The sequence below is a fragment of the Rhea americana genome, unplaced genomic scaffold (assembly GCF_003343005.1).
Source record: "Rhea americana isolate MKP2758 unplaced genomic scaffold, rheAme1 scaffold_172, whole genome shotgun sequence".
Classification (NCBI taxonomy): Eukaryota; Metazoa; Chordata; class Aves; order Rheiformes; family Rheidae; genus Rhea; species Rhea americana.
The window spans coordinates 772,724-799,166 of NW_028185839.1; the positions used below are offsets into that span (position 1 = coordinate 772,724).

At 36.7% G+C, this 26,443-nt stretch overlaps 1 protein-coding gene across 1 annotated transcript; it reads left to right on the forward strand.

Annotated features, from left to right (window-relative positions):
- Positions 1-20,446, forward strand: PLA2G15 (phospholipase A2 group XV). Its single transcript, XM_085301133.1, has 6 exons — positions 1-184; positions 8,331-8,487; positions 10,552-10,670; positions 12,338-12,436; positions 13,421-13,645; positions 16,903-20,446. Exons 1-6 carry the CDS (start codon positions 1-3, stop codon positions 17,412-17,414), a joined length of 1,296 nt encoding a protein of 431 aa, XP_085157259.1. The 3' UTR covers positions 17,415-20,446.
- The last annotated feature ends 5,997 nt before the right edge of the window (positions 20,447-26,443 follow it).

The following is a 26,443-nucleotide window of genomic DNA, read 5'->3' on the forward strand; positions in this document are numbered from 1 at the left end:
ATGCCCCCGCGCGTGGGGCCGCGCTGGAAGCGGCGGCTCGGCTTTGCTCGCCGCCGGCTGGAGGGGAGAGCGGGGCTCTCCGCCCGTTCAAGGCGCGTCTCTAGCTCCTCGCGTAAAACCGGGTCCCCCCTTGCCAAGTTCTTGCSGTATCTGAGCTCTGAGGAAAGAGGCCGGACGGAATCAGGTGCACAGGACGAACGTCCAGCGCTGCGCTCGTTATGCCGCGTACACACCACGGGTCCGGCGTCACGCTAGTTCAGCTACTGAAAGAGACAGGCGTACTTCATCACACGGTGCACGAAACGAATCGTGGTTATTGCTAGGGAACAGGCTTCACGTGCTAATGCAAAATAACTTCTGACAAATACGGACAACGCGTACTAATTAATCAAATATCTGTTAAATGCTCTTTGTTGATCAGAAAGAATGAATAAGAAAGGTGAATAAACATTAAGTGTTTTTGGTAACTTGTTTACCAAAACAGTAATTCTTTGTAAAATGCATTTGGTGATACTGACATAGATCACTCTGTGAATATTTCCAGCATGTTATGTACTRTCACTATGCAAATACTGTGATGATAAGGGGTGAAATAAAACAGAAGAATACTAAGAAAGGAAGAAGTAGCACACTGGTCAGTTTAAGCTCCACTTAGATAAAATAGTTCAGGTTCTGCTGCTGACCTTATTAATTACTTCTGTCACAGGCTTCTGAAAGAAAAGGGCAAGCTTTAAACAAGTATTGTTTAAATATAGCATATATCTTCCTAGACAAATTCAGATTTACAAATTCAGATTTTTTTAACAGATGTCTGAACTAAATAACTGGATATAAATTCGGGAGAAGAAACTGCCAGAGCATATCATAAAGGGCAGGACTTGAAATGTGACCAAAACATGTTGTCTTGAGTTCTGCCTCCGAAGGTTAGAAGTGGTCTTTTATCCCTTATCTCCACTCTGTAACAGTGGGTTTTAGCAGTAAGCGTCGGCACTTACTCCTCTGCAAGTTTCTTCATGACGAAGGTGCTGGTGTTTTAGTTGTTGGTCCAATATTCAGCTTTAGCTATGAAGGAATCAAAGCAGTTGTGATAAGGGGATCCTCACTGTAGGAATGTCAGTTTGCAACTGATGGATCTATTGTTAGCATATACGTTCCTTAAGAATAATTTAAAAACTGTGGTAATTTATGCCTTCTTTCTGTATAAGAAATTCTAGTACATGCTGTGTGGCTGAGCACACATTAATGAACTCAGAGGTTAAAAAMCACATTTTTTGCTATTAAAAGGAATTTTCAGCAAACATGTAACTTGTGTGTCCTACTGACTGTTCTGGTTAGCGTCTGCATTTTTCATTTGCTGTCTTCTGCTGCCCAGTCCTGACTTGTCCAGAATGAGAAGACTCCATCTTTGCTTCCATCTTCATAAATTATTGTTCTGTGTTGTCTATATGTTTGAGAAGGTAGGCTCTCTTAGAGACTGATTTGCTCTAACTTACTGTTTTAAAATACCGCATTCTTGGTGTATAGAAATGACCGTGTCTTTGTAAAAACACCTGCACCAAGAGCTTAGCTTCAATTAAACACGACATAGCAAGTGAAGGTCAAACAAATAAAGGAGGGGAGAGTAAGGGTGACTGTCGGTCACTCACTGGTTCTGTATGAAATGTTCTCATCTTGTGACCTTTTCTTCATCATTTTTTTGTATGTGTGACACATTTAAAATAAGCTTTTTAGGAATTACTGCACAAGGATTGYAGGTGTATTTAGGAGAATCATTTAGGGAGGCGTTCCAAGTACTGGCTTAACATAGAGCGGGTTTGGGAGAGGCAGGAAAAACAGGTGCTGCCCTGGAATTACAAATGCAGAGTTTGAGAGGTGTGTTATATGGCGCTATACAATCTAAGACGGTTTTGGAATTCATGTAAAATGAGTATATAGAGCTGTTCCTCTTACTTTATCACCTGGTATCCTGGCCCTCGTTTTCRTCCTATGTGTTTCATTTAAAATATGTTCTTATTTTGTAGTAATAATGTTCTTATGGCCTGTTTGGGCACTGTAACTTCTCTTTCTACTAGGAAGTTTTAAATTTTGCCTTACGCTGTGCATAGCAAGTTGGCAATCTGAGAATAAAGAAGGAAGGAATGTTGTCCACATAATGATTATTTCAGAAATATTTTACACCACTATGGTCACAAGGCCCAGTGTAACTTGTTTGCAAACCTTCCTGTAATGACTCCACTTGCAGTTGCAACCTGTGCTTACCTAAGTAATGGGAGGAAACAGAGCAGTAGTTTGCAAATATGGGACCTTGCTTATAGATGGATAATTTTGTGCTGTTCCCCAGGTACTAACAAAAATATTTCTTTAGGAATCTCTCAAATCTGAGAACAGATGAATACAACCTGAATACAACCCTGTAAGTATTGGCTGTAGATGGTGAGATTCTCTTCCTTTTCTGTGGTGGCAACAGATCTCAGATTTGTAGAGCCCCTCACTAGCTCCAGGTGAAATATGGTTCTGTGATGCAGCTATGCCAATGTAAGAGTTAATTTTTGCTTCCCTTGCTTTCCTTGTGCCAGCTTTTTGGTCACTATGTRGAGTTTTTTTGTCCACTAAACCAGGCCAAAATTAACCTGATGAGGTATAAATAATTTTGTACTTGCATTAACTTAATAAAGGAGCTGGCCSAAAGAATGGGGAGAGTGGCACTATTCCATTTGAATCAGAAAAATCTTTAAACTAGTCTATATATCATCAAGTGCTGCCTTAGTAGCAGGAGCTATTTTGTCTGAAGATCATATTTGTACGTACCAAGGGAGTAACACCAGGCCCCAGCTGGCATGGGTAATAACTTCCTTTTGCGTGAAAGCAGAGTACTACAATTCAGTTACAAAGTTTTCTCCAAGCTTGAAATAATAAAGCATCAAAAGATATTTACAGGGTAGTGGAGCTACAGTAGAACAAATATGAGGAAAAAGTCGTAACTGTACTTCTGAAGTCCTGCCTGAAGTCCTCGTATTGAAGAGCCAGTACCCACTAAAATGTAGTAATATTGTTTTAGGGTTACTCCCTCAAGTCCTTTGGGGGAAGACGTATTACTGAAGATACTGTATTGCTTTCTCACTTAATATTTTTTAAGAGCTTCCTATTAAGCTAGAGCAATATATTCATACAGGAAAATATCCTTGAAGAACGAGGATAATCATAATCTACTGAATACCTTTGCTCCACTGACAGTAGCTATTAAAAAAAACATGCTGTGCGAGTGCTTCTGGATAGCAGCTTTATGTTCACACTCTAATCTTACCAGTTTGGTTATATATTCAAAACATTGGTCTCTCAATGCTCTCAGTTCCCTTAATTTGTGGCTGTTCTTTCTGCTTCGTTCTCTCATATAGTCTATCCATACTCACTACATATTACCTGATGTCTTATCAATTTTGGGGGCTGATAACCTGTCCTTATAAGATCAGCAGCGGATTCACTGAACTCTTTACCTTTTAGAGCTGACTCAACACAATTACTATATCAATGTTCTGATACCTTCTGCAAACAATTTGTTAGGTACTTGGCTAAAGTTTTCTAGAAAGACACCTAAATGAAGTTTGTTAATAATTGATTTACATGCAAAAGAGGTTTGTCCGTGAATTCCTGCTGACTACTAATTGAGGTGTGTGTGTTTGTATGGTCAGTTAGCTAGATGTCAGCAGTGGTTTAACTGTTTATGCCTCATGTGATCTGAGGTATCTGGAAGTATCATGTGAGATCTTGTTTGCTTTCTTGTTCCTAATTTTAAACACGGGCCTTTTCTGTGGCAGTCTGTTGCTGAGTATATAAGCTGCTTTGAGACATCCTCCTTAGAGAATTCTGTGGCCAGAATTTCAAATGAATTCCCGGAAAACTTTGTTCATTTTGAAGGAAGGCCAGTTTATAGAACAAAAAGGCTGAGGCTTGTTTGAGAAATTTTAGCAGGAAGAAGGCTGTCATAATTGATGTATATCCAAGGCATGTGCCTTTCAGATAAATGTAGTAAAAAAATATATCCATTGATGGTCCCTTTGCCATGAGTAATAAACTTATTTTTTCAATTATTATATAGATACTATTTTCTTATTCTTCTTTTTCCAAATGTTAAAAATCTTAAAGGATCATTCCCCCTATTAATTTTTTTTACTGATTGTTCTTTTGTTTCCTGAGAGGTGTTAACAGAAGTCACTTTTTAGGTTGTAACTAGCTTACTGTTTTCTGCTGGGAACTGTCAGTCAGTCAGACAGCAGTGTCAATATATTTTAAAACTAGTTATTATAATTTTCAGATTTGGAAAAGTCTGTAATGTCTTTAAACACTCCAGTGAAATTATAAAAATGTGCTTCGCATGAAGTTAGATTTAACAAAAGCACATATTGGAAAGAGACCTACTGCTTTTGTCAGGCCAGTTGAGGCAAAGACAACTGAAAGATATTGGAATATTAGAAGCAAATTGAGCTCATTAATGTATCCGAACAAGTTCTGTTGGAATTACAGTGTGTGAAAAGTGAGAGTATGCTAAAGCTAGTTAAATAATCAAATCTGATACAAACACTTTTTTTCTGCCCAATATGAAAACTCCATTCTCTTTCCAAAAGTCTCAATTCAAGGTCAGTACATGTATTACACAACTGCACATTAGAGAAGCTGGGGTTCTGTTTGAGATCCTTGGAGATCCAGTTTTAAAAAATACTGATGTGTATTTTGCAGAAGTTGAATTGCCCATTATTTTGTGAGCTTACAAGGTCAGTATRTAGGCTTTAAAAATCAGAACCTCTTGTAATGTTTTCAGCAAAAAGGCTTGGAAACTATGGATATTGGTAGGTGAGAGGATGAAGAGAGAACTTACTTGCAAATTACTTTACCTAGAAGTATTTTCCATGTATAGTCTGAGAGCAAAGGGAAATATTTTTTTTCTGTCACTTTGAGTTTTCTATGATGAAATTTCAGAAAGCTATTGTTCTTTTCCAGTGGAATTAATCTTTGGTGTGATCTGCTGACTTTTTTTTCCCCCCAACCTGTTACTTATCAAAAAGCCACTAAATAGTTTTCCAGCCAAAATGTAAATCATTAACACTGTTAAATTGTGTTGGGTGAGGACTGAAGATCTTGCATGTTGTTTTTCATAATCTAAAAAATCAAAATTTACACTTCTTATTTTGTTTCCTATAGTTTCATCACAAACCCTTTTCAGTTTACGGAATATACTTTTTGAAAATAAAATATGGTCTGTAAAGTTTCAGTGACTAACAGCTTCACTGTCAATAAAGAAATGTTTTARATTTAGATGTAAACCTGAAAAACATCTTTGTGTTAATTCTTGCTTTATAAACAATCAGGTATTACACCTGTACACAAGAATTTATTATTAAATAGCAGTGTTGAATCTCAGCACAGATGGAACCTGTCCCTTAGCATTTGCTTAGAATTATATGAAATTATCAATTCCTTATGTTTTGTTCAGTTAACCAGCTTGTTCTTTGTCATTCCTTGAATAAAAATTAGTATGTTTTTGCTTTGAATGTGACAGAGGAGCACAACCTTCTTCCTCAAAAAAATCTGAGGTTTGAATATTAACTACATTAAACTTGTAGTTCTTCTAAGATCACTCTAGTAATTCCAACTGAAATGTTGTACAGTTTACTGATTTCAGTACTCTTGTTGATAATGTAACTTTTATTATTCTTCTGAGTCATTCAGATATTTTGTTTTGCATTGGGATGGAAGTCAAATTCAACCTGTTTTGTCCTTGGCAGGTCCGCTGCCAAAACTAGCCAGCCATGAATGATTGATATAAACAGAATTACATTCTGTTCTTTTTATAATTGAGAGCTCTGATACAGCTGCCAGAAAAGGCATGAGGTTGTTGAACAAACTGTTGCCTTATAGTTCTATAAGCAGTAACTAAACAGCATTTTGTGAGGTTCCAAGACTGAACTTCAGTAAACCTTTTMCAGTGCATGATGCAATATTATAATCTCCCTTACTATGCTTTCCAGTATGTCAGAGTCCTTGAAATACGACCTAAAATAAACTGTGGTGAGCTACCGGATCTTTAAATGTTTCACTTAAGCTTTTAGTAGTTTTATTTCTGTAATCTAATGAGAAAGTAGGAGTAGTCAATAAAGAAATCCCGAGGTAGTATCTTCTGTGGTGGGGCAACTGTGATGGTGGAAGGGTGCAAGAGGCTAACTGTCTCAGCTAGTGTTTAGTCTGAAGTTGTGTCCTTTTCCAGTTCTGCAGTAAATGCTTTCCTGAAAACGTATTTGGCTTTCCAGTTAAATTAGCTGTTCCAGTAAAAGACAGTATCCCTTTCTTCAAGCCATTCTGAAGTATTGTAAAGYAGACTTACTGTTCTCTCTTTTCTTCTCCATACCTCCTTCCTCATCCCACCTGTCTCAGATTGCAAAATAAGCTTATGGAACTCTCTTCTCAGCAATCCCTTGGGTGTTTTTCTCAGTGTGTATTCTGAGGTTTTTGTGGTGAGGAAACTGTTCTGGAGAAGGAACTGTATATACTGTCATGTCAGAAATGGCCCAAATTCTCTGTACAGTTGGCTGAGATTAAATGAAAAATTTTAATGAAAATGAAATGAAAAAGCACATATTGATGTGTAAATCGCTACCCGAGCACTGTATRAGAATACAGAATTGAGAGTTGCGTGACTGGGATATGGTTTTGCCATAGGGCAATACCTTAGCTGTGTTGGAGAGCTCGCCTAAGAATACTCAACTAGCAGCTGAGCAGAATAATGGGGCCCATGATTCAATAAGAGCTATTTGTTTCTTTATATCGAAGTTTCAGAATGTTCTAAACAAACAAAAAAACCCTGCAGACAGGAAACTATTTACAGGGCAAAACATGGTATGTGCTGTTATGACTGGAGTTTGGGCTCAGTGGTCTGCTAGTTGTACATCCATTTCCATTTATAACTAACTTTGTTCTGTTTGGGAGCCTTGCATTCAGAGATAGGCTTGAAGTCTTTGGCTCAGCCTCTCCTGTGCAGCTACATATGACTTAAGTTGTTTGCTTTTCCCTTTTTAATTGGAATACAGAGCTTGCTTTACTTGATAGTATGTGGTTACCTCTTTGAACATACCAGAAAGAATTCTTTTTGAAATATACTCCAGAATTGGGAGCAAGAGAGTGAGTGTCTGTGTGTGTGTGTGTGCGTATGTATGTATGTATATCCACACGAGCTGGTTCACTTTTSTTGGAGCTAGTGTTTAAAAGCAAAACAAAAAAAAATTTAGCTTGAGATACGATCTGAAGTAAGCTTGGCAATGTACTGTGTTTTCAGTGAGAAGTATTCTCGGTTGTTCAACAGATAACYGAGTGTAGGCCTGTAGTTAAAAGCTTCAAGGCTAAAGTTTTGACATGTAAATAGGGTACAGTTGTACACATGCAAAACAGGTGGGAGGAAAAAAGTTGAGGAGGTGGAAAAAATAAAGCTGAAAGATGTCAAACTCATATTTTTTCCTAATATGGAGAGACTTTTCAGTTACAGAAGTACATTTTCCTTGTTTGTGGGAGAAAGCTATTAAACATTGTGAAATTTAGGGAGCTCCTCTGTAAACTTGCTGCTGAAAATTGTAAGAGCATTTCTTAGGCTTAGTTCCACTTTCAAAGCCTATCTCCTCTCTAGCCTGTTTTTAAAAGAAGTGAAAAAAAAACTCCACTGAAGGAATACTAGCAATAAGTATATATACCTTAGTAATAGGGCACATCAGAGAAGGTGCAAATGCAAGACCCTTTCCTCTGTGTATTACTGAAGTAATGGGTAGGGCTGGGGGTGGAAATGATGCCAAGACCAAAACTGTTGTTACCTTCCAATCTGAATGCAAAAGATACCAACACGTACTTGGATTATTATGCCATCCAACTAAATTTTGTGTAGTGAGTATAGCAGATGAAGTGAAAATGAGTAACTTGATAGTTTGCAGATACTGTTTAAAAAGAACAGAAAGAGTTAGCTATTCAGTTGCAATCCTCTGGAGAAAAAAAATGTCTTTCAGGAAGATTCAGTTTATGCTTTAGAAGACAGATAACTTTGATAAGGTATGAGACAATCTGTTGTTGATACTGATCACCTAACATGACCTGTTCCAATATAGTCTGCTCTTTGAAGTTACTGAGCTGTTGCTCTAGAATTATTTACATGGTGGTTCCCTAGCTAATCATTTTTGAAATCCATGAACATATAAGGGCTACAGGATTACAGAATATTAAAGCTCGTATATTAACCTATAATTAAAAATCTGTAATGAATTTCAAATTTATATATGTCTACTTCTAATATCTTTCAGTTCCGGGGGACTTAGGTAATCAGTTGGAAGCAAAATTGGATAAGCCGTCAGTAGTGCACTATCTCTGCTCTAAGAAGACGGACAGTTATTTTACACTCTGGCTGAATTTAGAATTGCTTCTGCCTGTCATCATTGACTGCTGGATTGATAACATCAGGTAAGACCGGAAATGATGCACTTTTGAATTTTTTTGGTCTCCTTTTCTTAGAGTGACAAGCTTTGTTCAGAATGGTAACCTTAAACTTTCTTTTCCAACTCAAGAACAGTGAGAGAAATCACTCAGAACCCTGACAGGTAGAGGTAATTAAAAAAAAAAAAAAAAAAAAAAAAAAAAAAAAAAAAAAAAAAAAAAAAAAAACAAAAAAAAAAAAAAAAAAAAAAAAAAAAAAAAAAAAAAAAACCCACAGTTTAGCAGCTACATTTTTTTTAAAAAAAATTCTCTATTCATAATAAAATGAAAACTACTGTAACTTTTATATAGTATGTAACAAACAATTAGCAGTGCCTCCTTGCAACCCCCCTTTTTGCCTCTGTAGGTTAGGCAGAATCCTCTGTGACTTTTTTTTATAGCTATCTGGAGGATGATACTGAACATTGAAGGAAAGCAAAATCTGAAAAATTTAAAGGCTTCTAAGAGTCAGGTCACCTATTCTAGGTACCTAATGTTTTGAATACTTGGAACATCTTTGTGTTCATAGTACCTGAATGTGTTCAAGACTCTGGGAACGTACTGACATGTATCAGCACCTTAAATTGCAATTTGAAATTCAGTAGACACAGAGTGACTGTATTCACTTGAACGTTACTTTTATTGTTGTGGCTAGAACTGATAAGCAGGAGAGCTCACTGGAGGTCTTGGGTAGCAGCTTGCATTGCAGTACTAAAAATAACTTAAAGGGTGTCTTTATTGAATAAGGTCTATGTYGTATAAATTGACCTAACTGCTGAAATCCTCACCCCAGTGTTTTGAAATCCCCCTGCAGTAAGCTTTTTCAACAAATTGCCGTTCTTCCAGAATGGGAGAATAGGACACAGGTGAATTTCACCACTGTTGCTCATCTCCATTTTGAACTTTCACTGGCTTCAAAGCAATTTTTGATCACAGTTTTCTCTAAGTAATGTTGTATCTCCTGAAAATTTCTGCCTGTAACTTTGTGAGAACAATAAACATACAGACTCAAGTATATTTTGCAAGTGAATATAATACCGCTGGGATATGTTACTGGGTGTTTTGGCTGCAGGCTTTTAGATTTACYGACCTATCCACACTAGACAATCTTTCTGTCAAAGACAGAATTTTATAACTGGTTTTCCTCACAGTATTATATATATATACAGTAAATATATCCCATGTTGTTGATCAGTAGCAGCTTAGTGCTTTCTGCTGAAAGATTAAACAGAAATCTTCTACCAAGTAAAGCAACCCAGGAAAAAACGTGAGCAGTAATTGCAGCTCTTAAATTTTTTAGTCACTGGAAAATGGATAGTGTGTCTTAAATTTGATGCTAGGGATTCTGCAGGTTTTTGTGGTGGTGTTTTTGTATCTTGGAGTGGTGCCTCTACTTTGTCAGTCCTGCTGCTTGCCTCCCAGGTTGGAGAGATTTTTGGTGCATGAAGTGCAGCAGTTCAGATTGTGAGACTTGGGCTGTGGAAGCTTGCACTCCAGAAACTGCAGTTGTATTGATACTGTATTAACAACAACAAAAAGAAAAGCCAAAAATCTTTAGGTTATATCGTAAATAGTTTTTAAAAACATGCATAAAACGCTTCATGCCTGTATGCGGTTTCTTTAGGGAATTTTACTGATACCTGATTTTGCAGTTATTTTATCTGCTACTGCCATGCCTTTGTTCTTATGTTCTTGACAAATTTTCTCAATTTTATGCTTGACTTGGAATGAAATGATACAGACTTTTACRAAGTAGTTTATATCTTTTGAAAGCTGAAGTCCAGCTACTCTTGTGTATGCTCAGTTTTACAGAGAAGATAAATCTTAGATTTTGCGTGGAGAGAATAACACTAAAATATTTGTTTGCACTGTATAACCACTTAGCTGCTGGAGTACTCTTGTCCTGTCTGCCTGTTTTCTTCTCCCCACCAGGTAATAGCTCTTAAAGTTCTTGTTAGTGCACTCAGAGAATGTAAGACCCATTTTAGTTGAGAGCTATCATGTGGTATTATGGCACGTTTCATACTTTTGTCTTCTCCTTCTCCCTCCCAGGCTGGTGTATAATCGAACAAGTAAGATTACAGAACCACCAGATGGAGTAGATATCAGAGTCCCAGGCTTTGGGCAGACATTTTCCTTGGAATTCCTTGACCCAAGCAAAAGGAGTGTTGGTATGTACAAGCTGTGCTTGAAGTGCTTAGTCATTTTAGGATTTTCTAGTGTGTCCTTCTACAACAAGCTACTAAAATTAGATGTCAAATTACAGTTCCGTTTAGAAGTAGAACTGCAGTATTTTTTTGAAGTAGGATAGCACATAGTTCACTTGGCTTATAAATGTTTGTCTTATGCACTTTGCATGTCACCTGGCCTGACAGATTGACCACGAAAACTTCATGCTATTTAGTCTTGTGCCAAACTAAAGTTTTCTGGATGAAACTCGAGTAGGCATCTTGATGACACTTTTGAAAAGTGAAATAGAATAGAAAATTCTGTGACTGAAGATGCATTATGTTTTGGAAAAACAACAACAACAAATTTCTGCTTTAGCTTTGTCCTGAGTAAGGGGTTCTTTGGCTTCCGGAGAGTGTTAATGGCCTTGGGAGATAGTGCCACATTCTGTAACTGCCTGTCTCTTGTCAGTGTCAGAATAATTATATGATTCCATTTGTACTCAGAAAGATTTCTGCAATAATTGTGTTTGATTGCAAGGTGAGTTTTTTTGGGTGGAGGATGTGTTTTGTCTATTTGATAGAACTCTAGAACTCCTCTTTCAGAAAATGATGGCTCTGGCAACCTTTTCTGAGGAGATGKTGGCTGTGGCTGAAGACTTAAGCGATTTAACAGCCAGTAGTGCACTGAGCTTCACTGTAGAATGGTCCCTCTTTCATTGCATGATTTTTTTTTCATTTTCTAGGGAGCAGTCCCCAGAAGGGCAGTAGTGCACTTCATGATCTTGTAACTAGATAACCCTTACAACTAGAACAGGGCATATTTAAATTTTGTCTCCCTTTACTTCAGTGAGTATATGCTAAGCATTCAAGACTAACAAATTGAGTGAGGTACTAGTCAAAACTTAAATATGACTGTGATATTCAATAGGATGTTCTGATCCTTCATCTTCCCCAAATACTACTAAATGCATTTTTATAGTGGTACTATGAGACTCCTATGTTTCAAACCTTGTAATACATAGCATCTTAACACAAATGCTTACAATCAGCCTGCAAATGTTTTGCTTTGCTGTTAGAACATCAYAGTCAGTCACTTAAGTTTCAATCCACTAACCGATGGATATTAAAATAGTTTTGCAGTAGTTTCCAGAATTTTGCCCTAGGGTACATTGCGAGCATTTTTTTTCCATGAACAAATGTTGATGAAGTCCAGGTCACTCTTTATGAAGGTATTATGTCCTACCTCAAGTTAACTGGCAATCAACAAAAGCCGGAATTCTAATGTRGTAATTTCCTAGTTTGTTTTGGTTTTGCCTTTTTTTTTTCTTCCTGTTCAAAAGACAGACATAGTTTTGCTAAGGAAAATGTATCCCTTCTGTGTATGCCACATTTTGCTGTAGTTTGATAAATTACCCAAGTAGGAACAAGTTTTAATAACAATAATCTTTTGCTTTTGGAGAAAAGTGAGCATGATTTGTTTTGCTTAAACAAATTGTGGCTTTCTGTATTGTCAGAGATTCTTAGATTACATTTAATGCCTGTATGTATGGAATCAGCGGTAATGCATCCTGAACTTAATTTGTTTTGCCATCATTAGCCTGTCTGATGCCTGTCTCTAATACTAATCTTTTCACTTTTCCTGTGTCTCTTCCATCTGATGTCTCCAGGCAGTTACTTTTATATGCTGGTGCAAAGTTTAGTAGACTGGGGCTACAAACGGGATGAAGATGTAAGAGGAGCACCTTATGACTGGCGAAAGGCACCAAGTAAGTAATGTTTTGTTACTTGAATGAAATTTTGTTGACTTTTTATTGACTTTCCCTTCCCCACCTGTACAGTTATACTTAATATCTTAATCTTGACTAGCTCATGGGGCCTGGATACCCTTAGGCCTGGGAGAAAGCTCAATTTTTTTCTTTAAAGAATTTGCTACTTAAGACTTGCTTTAAAACAAACGAACAAATCCCTAAGCCCACAAAAATGCACATGGAATTTCTAAACTCTGCACTTGAAATTCCATAGCCAGAGCCTTACTAAGAGCACGACTATTTTGTAGTATCACACCAAGTCTAACAGGATTGCTTTCACTACATCCTGAAGAATAAATTAGATTTTAAGTGAGGAATGAGAGTGATGTCCGGATTTTTCYAAGCCTCTGTTTTTATGAATGTTAGAACTTTGTACTCTTAATGTTATTCTATTCCACTTAGAAGGGATTTGTAGACTCATCATATAGCTTGTGATACAGATTACGTGTTGCTGATGCTAATATTCTATTATCATGTTTATCTTGGCCCATAATACTTAAAGATGTAACACTGAAGCATATAAACTTAGTGTCCAAGATACTCCTTGAAGAAAACCACTAATGCTGATTTTTGCTCTTTATGTGACTATTTAAAATTATGCTCCAGTTGCCATTTAAAGTTATTTGTTATCTTGTTATTACAGAGGCTTTCATGCAACAGAAGTTAGCRTGCATGGGATGTTTCTCAGAAAATTTGGTCTTAAAATTCAAATTTAAGATGTGAAGAACTGGAGTAATATTTGTACCTATACTTAAATAAGTTTGAGAGGAATAGGAAAAGTTTTAAAGCATCATGCTTTTGTAAACRTGTTGTCTGATGTTAGCCTGTTTGCATTGCTTTTGTGTATCTCAGAAAATAAGCTTTTAAATAATTGCCTTGGTGAACAGCCTCTGCAAATAATGATTTTGATAAGGTTTTGAAATCTGTGTGTGTTTACTTTAGATGAGAATGGACACTATTTTGAGGCCCTTCGCAAGATGATTGAGTTAATGTATGAACAGTATGGAAGTCCTGTTGTCTTAATTGCCCACAGTATGGGTAATATGTACACCCTCTACTTTCTCAATCATCAGACTCAGGATTGGAAAGACAAGTACATAAAGGACTACGTGTCATTAGGTGCTCCATGGGGAGGAGTTGCTAAAACTCTCCGAGTGCTGGCTTCAGGTAGGTAATTTAAGAAATTCCATCCTAAGTTGTTAGGAGTAGATAAGACTAACTAGACTGTTAACTGTAAGACTGGAGAATGGGAGTTTGAGGTATTATGAAGTTTTTTTTTTTTTTTTTTTTCTTAAGCGATAGCAACTTAATGTTTCAAGCCCTATGGCCAAACTGTTGTTCTTTCTGTTCACAGGAGTGGACTAAGGTTTTATGTCCCTTAACCAGGAGCCTTTTCCCCTCTTCTGTCTTCTCCTTCTCAATCTCTTTTCAGCAGCTTGTTGTGTCACCTGCTGTATGGCCTGGTGCCTTCTATTTCTGTAACTTCTGCCTTCAGCCTGATTGCTCTCAGTTCAGTATTGCAAAGCTGACAAGGACTCCAGCACACTCACTGGTTTCCTTTGATTAAGTATCACATGGCTCCTCGAGGTTAACATTAAAGGGAAACTTGTAGACATGGTAATTAAGTGTTGCTAGAGTTGTAACTCTGCAGATGAGGAAAGTGAATCTTTGAGATCTTGGGTGTAGTGTGCTAGATACGCCTGAGACTAACAAAATTTAAGTAAAGTAGTGTAGTTTATTTTGTTAACAACTGATAGAAAAAGTTTACTTACAGCATTAGGTGGTATCACGATTGTTTCTGCAAAGCAGAAAGTTATTTTGTGCTTTGCTGATTAATTCATAAAGTCTCTGGCTTGTTTTTTAGTTTACTTCTAATCTGCTAGCTTTGAATATCATTATTTTCTTCCCAGGCAAAGCTGACATCAAAACAATTGGACTTCATCAAAATGCAGAGCACATACCAAGTGCCAGCCATGCGTGAACAGATCAAAAGAACTCTTTGCTTAACAAAGGCATTTGAATCTGAATAGGAGAGCCCAACTCAGAGCTACTAATGAGAAAACTTAAATTGGATATTTGTATTGAGCTTTAGATTGTTTATTCTATTGCAAAGGCACTGTAAAATTGATTTCCCTTTTCTCACAGGCTTCATCTGACAGGTTTGCATGCTACAGAAATGGTAGGAAGTGAGCAATTTTAAAATTGCTTTCATAAAATTTCACATGACTACACAAAACTCCACAGTCCTAGATTTCTGTTGAATTAAATTTTCATACTTCATATCTTGTTCATCCTTAATAGTGCATCTTATCCAAAGTGGCTAGTTATACAAATGCATAATGAAAGATAGCTAAAATTCTGCAAGAGTGTAGTCATCTCTTAACCTGTATGACTGCTTTACTAAGCACTATGTTTTAGAGCAGTGACTTAAGAATAACACAGAAAACTTAAATGGGCAGAGCATAACAATATCTGAAGGCATGCTTTTTAGGTGAGTAGTGTGTCTTAAGTATCTGTGATAAGTCACTGCCACTAGGCATTAACCCTTGGATGGCATTAGTCTGTCAAGGAAATAAAACTATCAAGATGTTAGTATGCAGAAGAATTGTTATTTCAGAGCAAAATCCTGCAGAACTCCTGCCCCCTCCCTTTTTTAAAAAAGTTTTATTTTTTAAATTAACTTCACAAGGTGATATTGGCAGCATTTCCATGTAGTCATCTTTAAAAACGGCATTGAAGGGTGTGCTTTAGGATCTTGCTGAACCAATAGTGCCACCTTATGGCATTTTCAAAATGCACAGTTCAGTGCTATTTCAGGAATACAGATTTCAGTCTCATTATTCCACTTTTTATGGTGTAGTTGACCTACATGCTGTAACCACCTGCATTTAATAAAGGAAAACCTGATTCAAGGTTCAGCTGACAAAAGAATGGAGGAATGATATTCATGCTAGCCGTTGTGATGATGAAAAATAGGTCTTACCAGACAGTCACTGTGAAAATGAAATCAGATCTGTCTTGGAATTCTTATCTGCTTACCAGAAAAAGGAGAAATTCCTTCCTGGTAATCAGCATCTCTGTCATGTATTAAGCAGCTTTTTATTTTATGGAGAAAGATGAAAGAACAAAGGTTAAAATTTGAAGAAAGATGCATACAGATTGTAATTTAGTCAGGTGTGAGCTGCCAAGAAATAAGGTGGACTCTCATTTTTTTTTGATGTGTTCAAAAATCCGAATTTTTTTGAAAAGTCTAGGGTTGGTCAAACACTAGTTCTAYGTTAAGTCTAAACTGGGGAAAGCGTAACAGCTTAGTGGTTTATTGGGGATCAGATAAGACAACTGAAGGCCTTTTTTGATCTTAAACTCTAGGTCTGTATTATATTAAGAAAATACAGTGTCATGGAAAACGTTGGCCAGCTKAAGGTAACTCTTCCCAAGTAAAGTAGTTATCAACTGGTATTTGAAGAATTGTTGATTCCAGCAGAGCTGTCCATTTCCAACCAGAGATGCTGGAAAATATTTAGTGATGTATGTTCAGAAAACTCGTGTTCTGAGTATTTTAGCAATGAGTTAAAATGCCAATTGGAAGTGAAGATACACTGTTATGAGTCGTTTTCCACATTCTCCCATCAGATGCTAACAAGATCTAACTTCTTTTACCTAAGTGCTACACACAGAGATTGAGGTGAACATTGAATGYAGCACTCTTAATTGGTAACATAAGCAGAGACAGTAATATTTGCTTTGTTTATGCTTCCTTTTATGACAAGTTACCCTTTTACATAACTACAAAACAGCCTACCATTTCTTTTCAATAGTAGGAATCTCCTGATACGTTATCATACAAAGGGAGAGTATAAACTGGTAAAATGCTTCTCTGTGCTAAATGCTAGATGAACTGCATTTTTTTTAACCTATCCTGAATGAAATACCATTTTTTTTAGTAGTTTTCAACATGCAAAACTTTGACTGTTTTGTGAAGCCTGTAAGGTCTCTTCATGAGTTTTCCTTACATGCATAAGGAATAATATTTATCTGGTCCTAGACCATACTTTTGCTGAAAGAACAGAAACACTATAATATATAAATATAGCAAGTAAGACTAAGTTTATTTATAATATAAATATAAATTTTATAAATAATGCCTAATAAATGCTGATTTCTCACTCAGCTACTGCAAGGAATATTTTGTACTTTGGAAAGGATCATATTGGAAAGGCAGTAGTGTTCTTGGTTTGTCATTCCTTCGTTTGTATTTTATAATTTGTGTATCATCAGAAATTTGTTTGCAGAAGTTAAGTATCAAGACAGAATCTAGTGAGAAAACAGTCTTCCCAAATTGTCACTGCAAGCAAAGGCAATGAGCGGGTGTATGATAATTGCATTGCTTTGTCTATAATGAAATTCTAACTTTTTTTTTTAAGGTGACAACAACAGAATACCTGTCATCAGTTCACTCAAGATTCGAGACCAGCAGAGATCAGCTGTTTCCACAAATTGGATGCTTCCCTACAACTACACTTGGCCTCCAGATAAGGTCTTTGTAAGCACACCTACAACCAACTACACTCTCCGGGATTATCAAAAATTCTACAGGGACATTAACTTTGAAGATGGCTGGCTCATGAGACAAGACACTGAACTCTTGGTGTACCAGATGACACCACCTGGTGTGCGCATTCACTGTCTTTATGGTACTGGCGTAGAAACACCTGATTCCTTCCATTATGAAAGCTTTCCCGATAAAGAGCCGAAGATCCTTTACAGCGATGGGGATGGTACAGTAAACTTACAGAGTGCCTTGCAATGTCAAAAATGGGTGGGCATGCAAAAACAGGAAGTGGTGATGTTTGAGCTTTCAGGAAATGAGCATATTCAAATGCTATCCAATGATACTACTATCTCCTATGTGAAAAAGCTGCTTTTTGATTTGTGACACCATGTGTTGACAGTTATTTTCCTCACCTATGATGCCTTTCCTTAAATTAGGGAAAATGCCTTTTGATCCCATGATATTTAGATAGATGAATTATTTATTTGGTCTTTTTTTTTTTCTCCTTCTTTGTTCAAGTTGTTGTTGGTGTCCTAAATGATAATTTGTCTCTGTGTTCATAATGCATTGTGGTATTTTCACATTATGAAAATCTTCTCAAATATACATTTTGGTACCTCTGGTGTTGTATCCAATATCCATACATGGACTTTAATTTGGAGACTCTGCAGCCCCTTGCACATACTGTATGATTTACTTTTGTGTGGTCTTTGAAGGGTTTGGAGCAGGAGGGCTGAGAAGGATTATAATTTCAATTGCCCRTGAAACAAAGGAAAGATTAAAAATYTGGAAAGCAGGGTAAACTTAGCATAGTTTGAAAAGTGCAGATCTGCTAAGTATTGTAGGCAAGAGGTTTGGTACTGCATTACCTTTTGTCACATCCAGTGTTCCTGTTGCTGAAGCTTTTGGGTAAGAGGAAAGATGCGTGAATTACTTGAGGCTGAAGTTGTTTGCTCTTCAAGTTCTAGAGCTTAATGACTTAAAATCTGTAGTCTGAAGATTGCTCACCTTGTGCTTTACTTGTCAATGGAGGAACAAAGCTATGCAGTGGATGGTGCTTGTAACAATCAAAGCTGTGTGCAGTGGTGCATCAGTCAAAAATAATAGACTCAAATACTGGCAAACAATGCATACAGTGCAGAATTTTTGTACTTCTGTGTGAAAAATGTCTCCTGTGGTAGAAATGATAATGGATAGTAGGCATTCAAAAAATGGAAAGTGAATTTCTTGAAATGGGAGGTGGGGGGGAGCAGCCAATGTTATACAGTATGAAATATAAATCTTGTTCTTGGCCAAATTCTCTGATCCAAGAGAACTGGTTTCTGGCCAAGCAGTGATTGGATCAAAATTGCTGAAAAGAACCTTAAAAATTTACAGACTAAAAATACACTTCCCATGGATTACTTTGTTATTACTGTCTCAAGAGGTTCGGATATACAGTTCCTTAAATGTTTAGATAATTGTATAGCATACAGGTCTGAATTGCTACAATATTGTTTTACTCAGGTTAACAAGCGTTTCAGGTGCGAACTTTGGAGAAGTGGTAGCTTAAATGAGCATGGTATTTACAACCTTGATTACAGAAATCCTCTTGGAGAAAGATTCCCTTTTGCTTACTTAAAATCAGTCACCCAGTTAGACTGCACTTACTTTTCTGAAAAAGCCAGGATGGATGCTTTCCAAATGCTGGGTCCTCCAGCAAAAATTTTATTTTAACATTTTTCAGAAACTCATCAGATATATTGAGGTTACATTACTTAGGAAATTGAAGCTGTCTAGAGGAYAAATTTTAACTTTTAACTATTTTTGTAGCACACAAAAAATGCTGCCACTAAATGTATAAATGTTGCAGTGACAATAGACTTGAATTCTTGTTACTATAAAATGCAAACATTTTGGCACAGGGTAGGTCTAAGGCTTCAAGTTTTAATTCAGAAATGATTTGTAAATTCAGAACAACTGAAACTACGGTCGTAGATAAGTGGAGTGTACTCTTGAGGTTTTAACTTTCTTTTTATGTAGCTTCATTATCCTTGCATATTCCCTATTACTTTTGGTGAAKAAGACCCACTTTTCTGATTTTTAAAATAGAATGTTTAACTTATCAGTTGTTCAGGAACCTGCAGTTCCACAGCTATATTTTCCAGACTTCTTTAGAGTTAATACTGAGTTGTCCCAAGTAAATTGTAACTGCTGAAATGAAGCAACACACACAAAAAGACTTTTTAGCTGATTGTTCTATTTGGTGCAGGGCTGTTGGATGGATAAGCTTCAGACTTGTGTTCCAAGGCTGCTCGAGGATAAAGCTCTTCCTGTGGTCTGACTGTTTTTGAATAAATTGCTACATTGCTGGTTTACAAGAGAAAAATTACAGAAAATACAGCTTTTCACAGTTTGTATTTCTTGCTGAAATAGAATGCCTGTTAATAAACACTTGGATGAGTTGAGCTGGAGGCTGTATTGCAGGTCACCAATGTGGTCATCGAGGGCTGAAAAAAAAACATAGGCTAACAGCTCTTAACCTGAGCTGGAGAAYGTTTTGAAGCTTCATTTAGATCCTTACATGTTTAGTCAGTGCATTCTTTCAGTCTYGTACCAAGCTCACTGTAAAGTGGATGCAGCAAGTAAACTACATCATTCTAGTCACTGAAATGGAACTATTTCACTCAGCGTTTGAGAAGGCCCTAGTCACTAAGGTTTGTTTCTCTACATTTGAAAGCAAGAATATTTAGCATTATTATCGGCCTGCTAGAGCCATGTGCACTTCAGCATTCTAGATTCTTGTGGAGTGGGGGAGTGAGAGGGGGAAGTCTGAATAAATGCATCTTTATAGAAAGAAGAGATTGTGGCACTTCCATAGTAGGAGTAACTCAGGTGCTTTGCCACTCTTCACAGTTGAAATGTTTAAATTTACTGACATGTCTTCATTATACCTGGAATATATGGAACATGTCTCTTTCCTGAACTTTTACATGRTTTTGTTTATCCAGAATGTTTTCAGAAACCAAAAATAGTCTTGAGGACCAAATGTGTTCATTTTAGACAAAAAGTAAAGAGAATGCTGAAGGGGTTTCAGCTGTCATTGTAATACTTCTGAAGAGGTTSAGAGTCACTATGTGATTCTGTTAAAAAAAAAAATAGAAGGCTTCAAAAACTAGCAATAATTGCAAAGGACTTGCAGACCAAAGGAAGGAATGTTTAGTATTAATGTAGTTCTTGGAGCACAGTGTGTTAAAGGCCCTCTTCAATTCAGGGGATGTTTGGCTATGACTTTGCTGCTCTACACTTTAACAGTATTTTGTACAGAACATAATCTGAGACCTAGCATTTTATATGCCACTTTTGTGTATGAATGAGTTCACCAGATTTTGCATATTTTATTGTCTTTGACATAATAAAGTTGATCTAATACTGTGTCTCCTGTTGTGAATAACCTATACTGTCTCATCTCTCAAACAGATGAAATGTCAACTTATTGCTTTTTTTTTAATCTCAAGCCTTCTTGAGGTGACTCATTTTCTCATAGTAATTGTTCGTTAGTTATTCTTCTAAATACCCCTTCTTTCTTAAGCTTTTTTTTTTTTTTGTACAGCTGGAGCTTCATGGTAATTGTTCTTGGTGTTAGGAGATGTGGGGCTATTCAATTCCTTCTGTTTGTGTCATTCCCGCTCAACTCCTGTCCAAAAAATATATGCCGTTTCCGAGATGTCCCGTGTTTCTGCTCAGGCAACATTCTGAAATTAGTTCCTTAAACTGAAATGTCCAAGATGCTTGCAGTTGCCTTCACACTGTTGGTTTACAAACTGATCCACAAACTCATGCAAGTTGACCATACAGTTTCATGGTCATATTGGAAGTGGAGGCTTGAAAGCCTAGGGAAGGGGAAATAGATTTGGTAATGGRGTCTGGCTAGTGATTCCAAGCCAGATGAAAGACTGATGAGCTGTGTTATGTTAGAGTACTGATGTCTAGCAACAGTAGAGGCATCTTTTAGATCACAAAGTTATTGTTACATGCTACCTGATGCTATTTTGCTATGCTGCTAACTTAAGTGCTTTCTTTAATGATGAGATTATAGTCTTGTGGAGACGCATTTTTGAATTTTATTTTGCTTGATAAAGTACTGATTTCCTCCAAGTTCTGTCTTAGCAGTTTCCTTTAGTTCAAGACTGATTTACTTTGTAGTCATTCACATCAACAAATGAGAGTTAAATGTTTAGTTCTAGGATCAGTATTCTTTGAGTAAAACCAAAATGCAGTATGAGCCCAAGAAATGGAAAAAATTCACACACAATGTTTTGCTCTAAATACTGGTGTTAAGTTTGTTTGCCTTAATGGTTTGCCTGTATGTGTAGTGTGTGTGTGTGTAAATTGCTTGTTAGCTTTTTGTTCTAAATTGTGCAGTGTCTGAGCTTCTTGGTAGACTCCTCCAATACTGAACTCTCTTACCTCATGAAACAGGTGATCACTGATTTTGTGTGAAATAGTTTAGCAAGGTATTATCAGTTCAAGTTTTGGGAGTTCTCAAATAACTGACATTCAAGCTATCCCCTCCAAGTAGATCAGGAAGCAAATTGCGATGTCAAGCTGACAGATAAGTATAGTAAGCTAAAATAAGATGAACAGCAGTAACACTAAATGTGAGATGCCCTTAATGAAACTTGGGAAAAGARAATGCAAACAGGGTACATCTAGCAATTTTCACCAGAGTTGTAATCCTGTCTCTGCAGGTAACTTGCTGCACGGCCTTGAGACCTAGAACTAGACCATCAGTTTTCCTTTTTCCTACTTTCTGTTCATTTCAGGGCTATGTTAAACTTAACCAATGTTTCTACAATGCTTTTCAAGCAGTGTATCTGTCTAAACATTCAAGAACTATAAATTACTCTCCAATTCCTCCCCTAACTACGAAATTTTAAAGCTGGATTGGGAATTCTGAATTTCTAACAAACAAAAATGGGAAGTTYTTAGCGATCAGTGGCTTTTGAGCCTTTTGTGTTTGGTCATTTAAATTCTGTTTTAACTATGAGGGCTTAGAAATGCAATAAATAACAGGGGAAAAAGTAATGAATGCCTAGTGACTCCATGATCTTGAAACTTTAACTGCTTTGTTAAATTCTGTTGGAATGTTTTACAAAGAGTACACCCATTACATGTACTTTTTGTGGAAATATTGGGAAGTTTGAAATCCAAACAGCAGCAACTCTATTAGAGCCTCCATTCTGAGATACACTTTTGGAGGAAGAATTCTGTGTGCTAGTGACTCTTGCTAACAAAATTAGTGTTTATTTCACTTCTGGCATATAGGAATAACATTTTAAGCACACTTTTTAATGATTAATGGAATTCTTTGTCCCCTGGGACTCCCTGGGAGCTCTGAGTGCACAGTAGAATTAACAAAGTAGCCACTAGAGGGAGAAGTATCTCAACATGTTTGAGTGTGGTGTCCAGGCAATTAACAGAATAGCTTGGTGAGTGCAGTGAAAGTCAAGGGGGAAGAAAAATGTTCCCCAGCCTGATGGAACCACGGAAGGTTACTGCTTGATCTTAATCCAATATATTTTAATGAAAAATATGTACTACTTTTCTTTCTACTTCAACCTGCCCAAAGGCCTGCCTGGATGCAACCCTAACACTCCAGTAAACATGAATAGTGATTAGACCTAATAGGACCTGGAATTTTTATTATGCTTTTGAGTGACTTTTTTGGTAGATCCATGGGGAAGAAATGAACTAGTCTGAAAGGAAACTATGATTCAGCTTTGGGTTATGCCACTGCATGTGGGGGAAAAAAACTTCAAATTGTCCAGTTGTCCTGCAAGAATTTTGGATCTTTGTCCATGAAAGCTCTGCAAATTTCTCAGGGTTAAACAACGCATACTTCTATCATGTACACTAGAAATGCAGTAAAGGTCAGTAGTAGATAGCAGATAATCAGTTGGTTTTTTTTTTTTTTTTTTTATTTTTTTTGTGTTTATTTCATCTGCAAAGTCTAGGATTGCACTGAAATAAAGACTTAGCTTGGTATCCACAAAATGTTTTCTGTCCTTGAGCCCATATGTGTGCCCATACACACATTTTGCTTTTGGTGGAACTTTGAATAGTAAGGTGGGGATTGTTCTATCTAGACATAAAGCATGAAACTTTAGCTCGAATTAAGCCGTAAGTAAAAGAATTAGAGACATAAATTATATGCCTGCTCTCTTCTATAGCCTCAGATTGAAGCACAATGACTTTTTAGGGGACTGCATACAAATTGGAGGTTGCTGCTAGAAGCCTGACCATGAATGTGGTGGCTGTGCACTGACAGTGACAGGTCTGTAACATTTCATTTGGGCATGTTCTTTTTCTACGCCGGCATACTACTATTTTTTTTTCCCCTAGAAGGAATATATATACATACATATAYAYACACACACACACACACACACACACACRYATATAWWKWRTGTGTGTRTGTATGTATATAAAAATGCACTCAGTGTACAGTATGCAGTACTATGATGTACAAACACAGATCGAGCATTTAAAAAGGTGCTGCCTGATCTATTTTCTTACTGCACTGATGAACAGTGGACAAATCTACTTAYTGCTCCAACATTTTCACTTGATTTGTAATCACTGACTCATACCTAGTAATATTTCTGGGAAGGCAGGGGATTATTGACCAAACTATATCTGAAGATCTAACTAAAAATGTCACCTTATGTGACTGAAGTGTTTTGCAGTGATTCAGAGAGTAATCAAGCCAGATGGCAAATTCAGATGCATAAAAATACTGTGAGTACAGGCTAAGTACTTTCATCACTATGCTATTATTTCTCAGACTGTACTATATCTGAGGTGACCAAGGAAGGATTCTAGTTTATGTCTAAGTGGTTTGATGAAGTTGAGCCAGGAATCTTGGCTGTGCTAGCAGATTCTTTTTCTTCTATTAAAAAGACAAGGTAGAATACAGGAAATAAWTATTAAATACTTATGCTCTTAGCCCAAGTGAGCAGATAGATAGTTTTTCTTCGAGTGACTTGGCTTGGAGTGATCTGTTCATGTGCAGTAGCAAGATAAGCCAGGCTGGCTAATAGGACTGATTTTCCATGTCTCTCAACAAGTAGCTTTCTTACTAGATAAAATAGTATCACAAAAACTTTTCTGCACTAAATTAAATTTTGGGGGGGGGGGCATGTTTCTTTTTGAGTGTGTGTTTATTACTATTTTTGTTTTAGAAGCATCTGCATGTAGATCTGTGTCTGCATGATATTTTGGAAGGGGATATTGATTTGACTGTGAAAGTGATAATGTCTATACCTCAGTCATGAGGCTCCCTTGCAAAGTAAACAATAAAAAGGGCTTCCCCCCCCCCTCTTTCCTGGCACAGAGTCTGACAGGACTCTCTGAACCCTTGAATGCAATTTTTGTAATTCAGTGATTCAAGCATTATCTTCTGCAGGTGCCCTTCTTGAGCTTTGGCTGCTCTATGCTGTTCAGATGGACAAGAATTAAAAGTGCTCATTCTAACTTTGGCTTTCTTGAGAAATGTGACTCTATAGAAGCCATATTATTTTATCTTTCCTTCTTAAATATTAACAGAAACATTACTTGTCCACAGCTATAAAAATTTCCTAGAACAGATAAAGCCAGCAGTGAAGATCAGACTGTAACGCAAGACAATCTTATCTTCGCTTATTTTGTCAAATTCTAGTAAATCTATGAAGAGACGTGGAATTATTTTGTTGTGAATGGGATTATATAATCTGGTCTGACAAGTATGCATAAATACAGCATTCTCATCAAGAAGGTATAACTATTGTCCTTAACAAGAAGGATATGTAATCTCTTCTCCTAGTAACAAGGAAAAAGATSTTCTTATTTCTACATTACAGAAAGTCTATACTTAAAATGAACGGAATATCTGTAATTTCACAAGTATTTAAATGGATTATGGGGGATATTTTGCAAACAATTAGAACTGCATAAACAAAGGAATTCTCATTTGGTGTCTCAACTGAAAYGTGCTTCAGGTTGACTTGAAATCATTTTTAGCTCTTGCTGAAAAAGAGCTCTATTAAAAGAATTATTTTGTTTTATTTCTTTTTATTTTCGTGTTATTTCATCAGCTTCATCACTGTTACAACTTAGGTCAATCTTGAAATGTTATTCTGAAACTAAGTGAAATAATGAGACCTTTCCAGTTCAAGCTATTCTGAAAATGTCAAAGCATTTTTATCACAGAAGTTTTTCCTACTGTTTTTTTTTTTTTCAGCTAGAGGTAGTTGATGGACTTGTACATAGATCATTCCATCCAAATTTTTTTAATGCACTCAGTATTCACAATATTCTTAGTATACAACTTCTGCATGAAGGAACTTTCTGTACAAGGAACTGTACTAAAACAGCTCAGGAAAAAGTCATTCTTAAATTGAAGAAAAAGAATGTCAATAGCAAATGATACTTGGAACACTGAGAATTTTCTGTTTTTTCTGAGAAGAAACAAAAGTGAGTTTAAAGCCAGTCTTATAAATGTTTGTTCCTTTTGCCTTAAAATTAGGATGARATTAGGGAATATTTACAAAGGTGTATCCAGGCTTTCATAGAAACACAAGATACTATGTTGTGAACAACAACAAAAAAGCTAAAGCTGACTCAGCTGTCTGTTTTTTTCTGATACCTGTTCTTATTCCTTACAGCTCACAGTTACCCTGATAAGGGTAGTTAAGGTGGGTACACTCATGTCTTTTTTCATACACATACACACATACACTCATCTGTCTAGATGTGAATGCTTAAATTAGAATGCCCAAATTGATGACCAAGTATCATTTGTTAGATTTTTGTAATACWAACTTCCTAAGCAAGTTGTCACAGATGATAACTTTCTGAATAGCTAATTAACCACTGGTCTTATATTGCTCAGCATGGGGCTATATGAATTAACAGCTTATACATGGTATCTGAGTGTGTGCTTGAAGAGTCAGTCTTCTTTTTTCTTTCTGAAAGTGTCAGATCAGTAAAGGAAGAAACAATTTGTTATAATTTGCTGTTTGCTTCTATTCCCTTTACCTTAGTTAGTTAAGATATGAAATAAACTTGCCTGGTTTCACTAATCAGAAGGCAGCATGGGATGCCTCACAGTAACTTCTTATAAATGCACAAACTACAAACCATACAAAATAGGTGTTTTTTTTGTTTTTTCTTTTTCCCCCTGCAGAGAAGAGGCAGGGTGAAAATAAGAGGGGCCATATTCTAACTGCTGTAAGTGTTCAAGTAGTGAGAAATAACGAGAGGTAGGGTTTAAACCTGACCCTACATTCCTTATCTGTTTTACTCTAACAGGTCTGAACTCYTATTGTGAACCAGGAACCCATTGCACAAAAATAGCCCTGAAAGCAGTTTGTGACTTCAGCAAATGGCTGTAG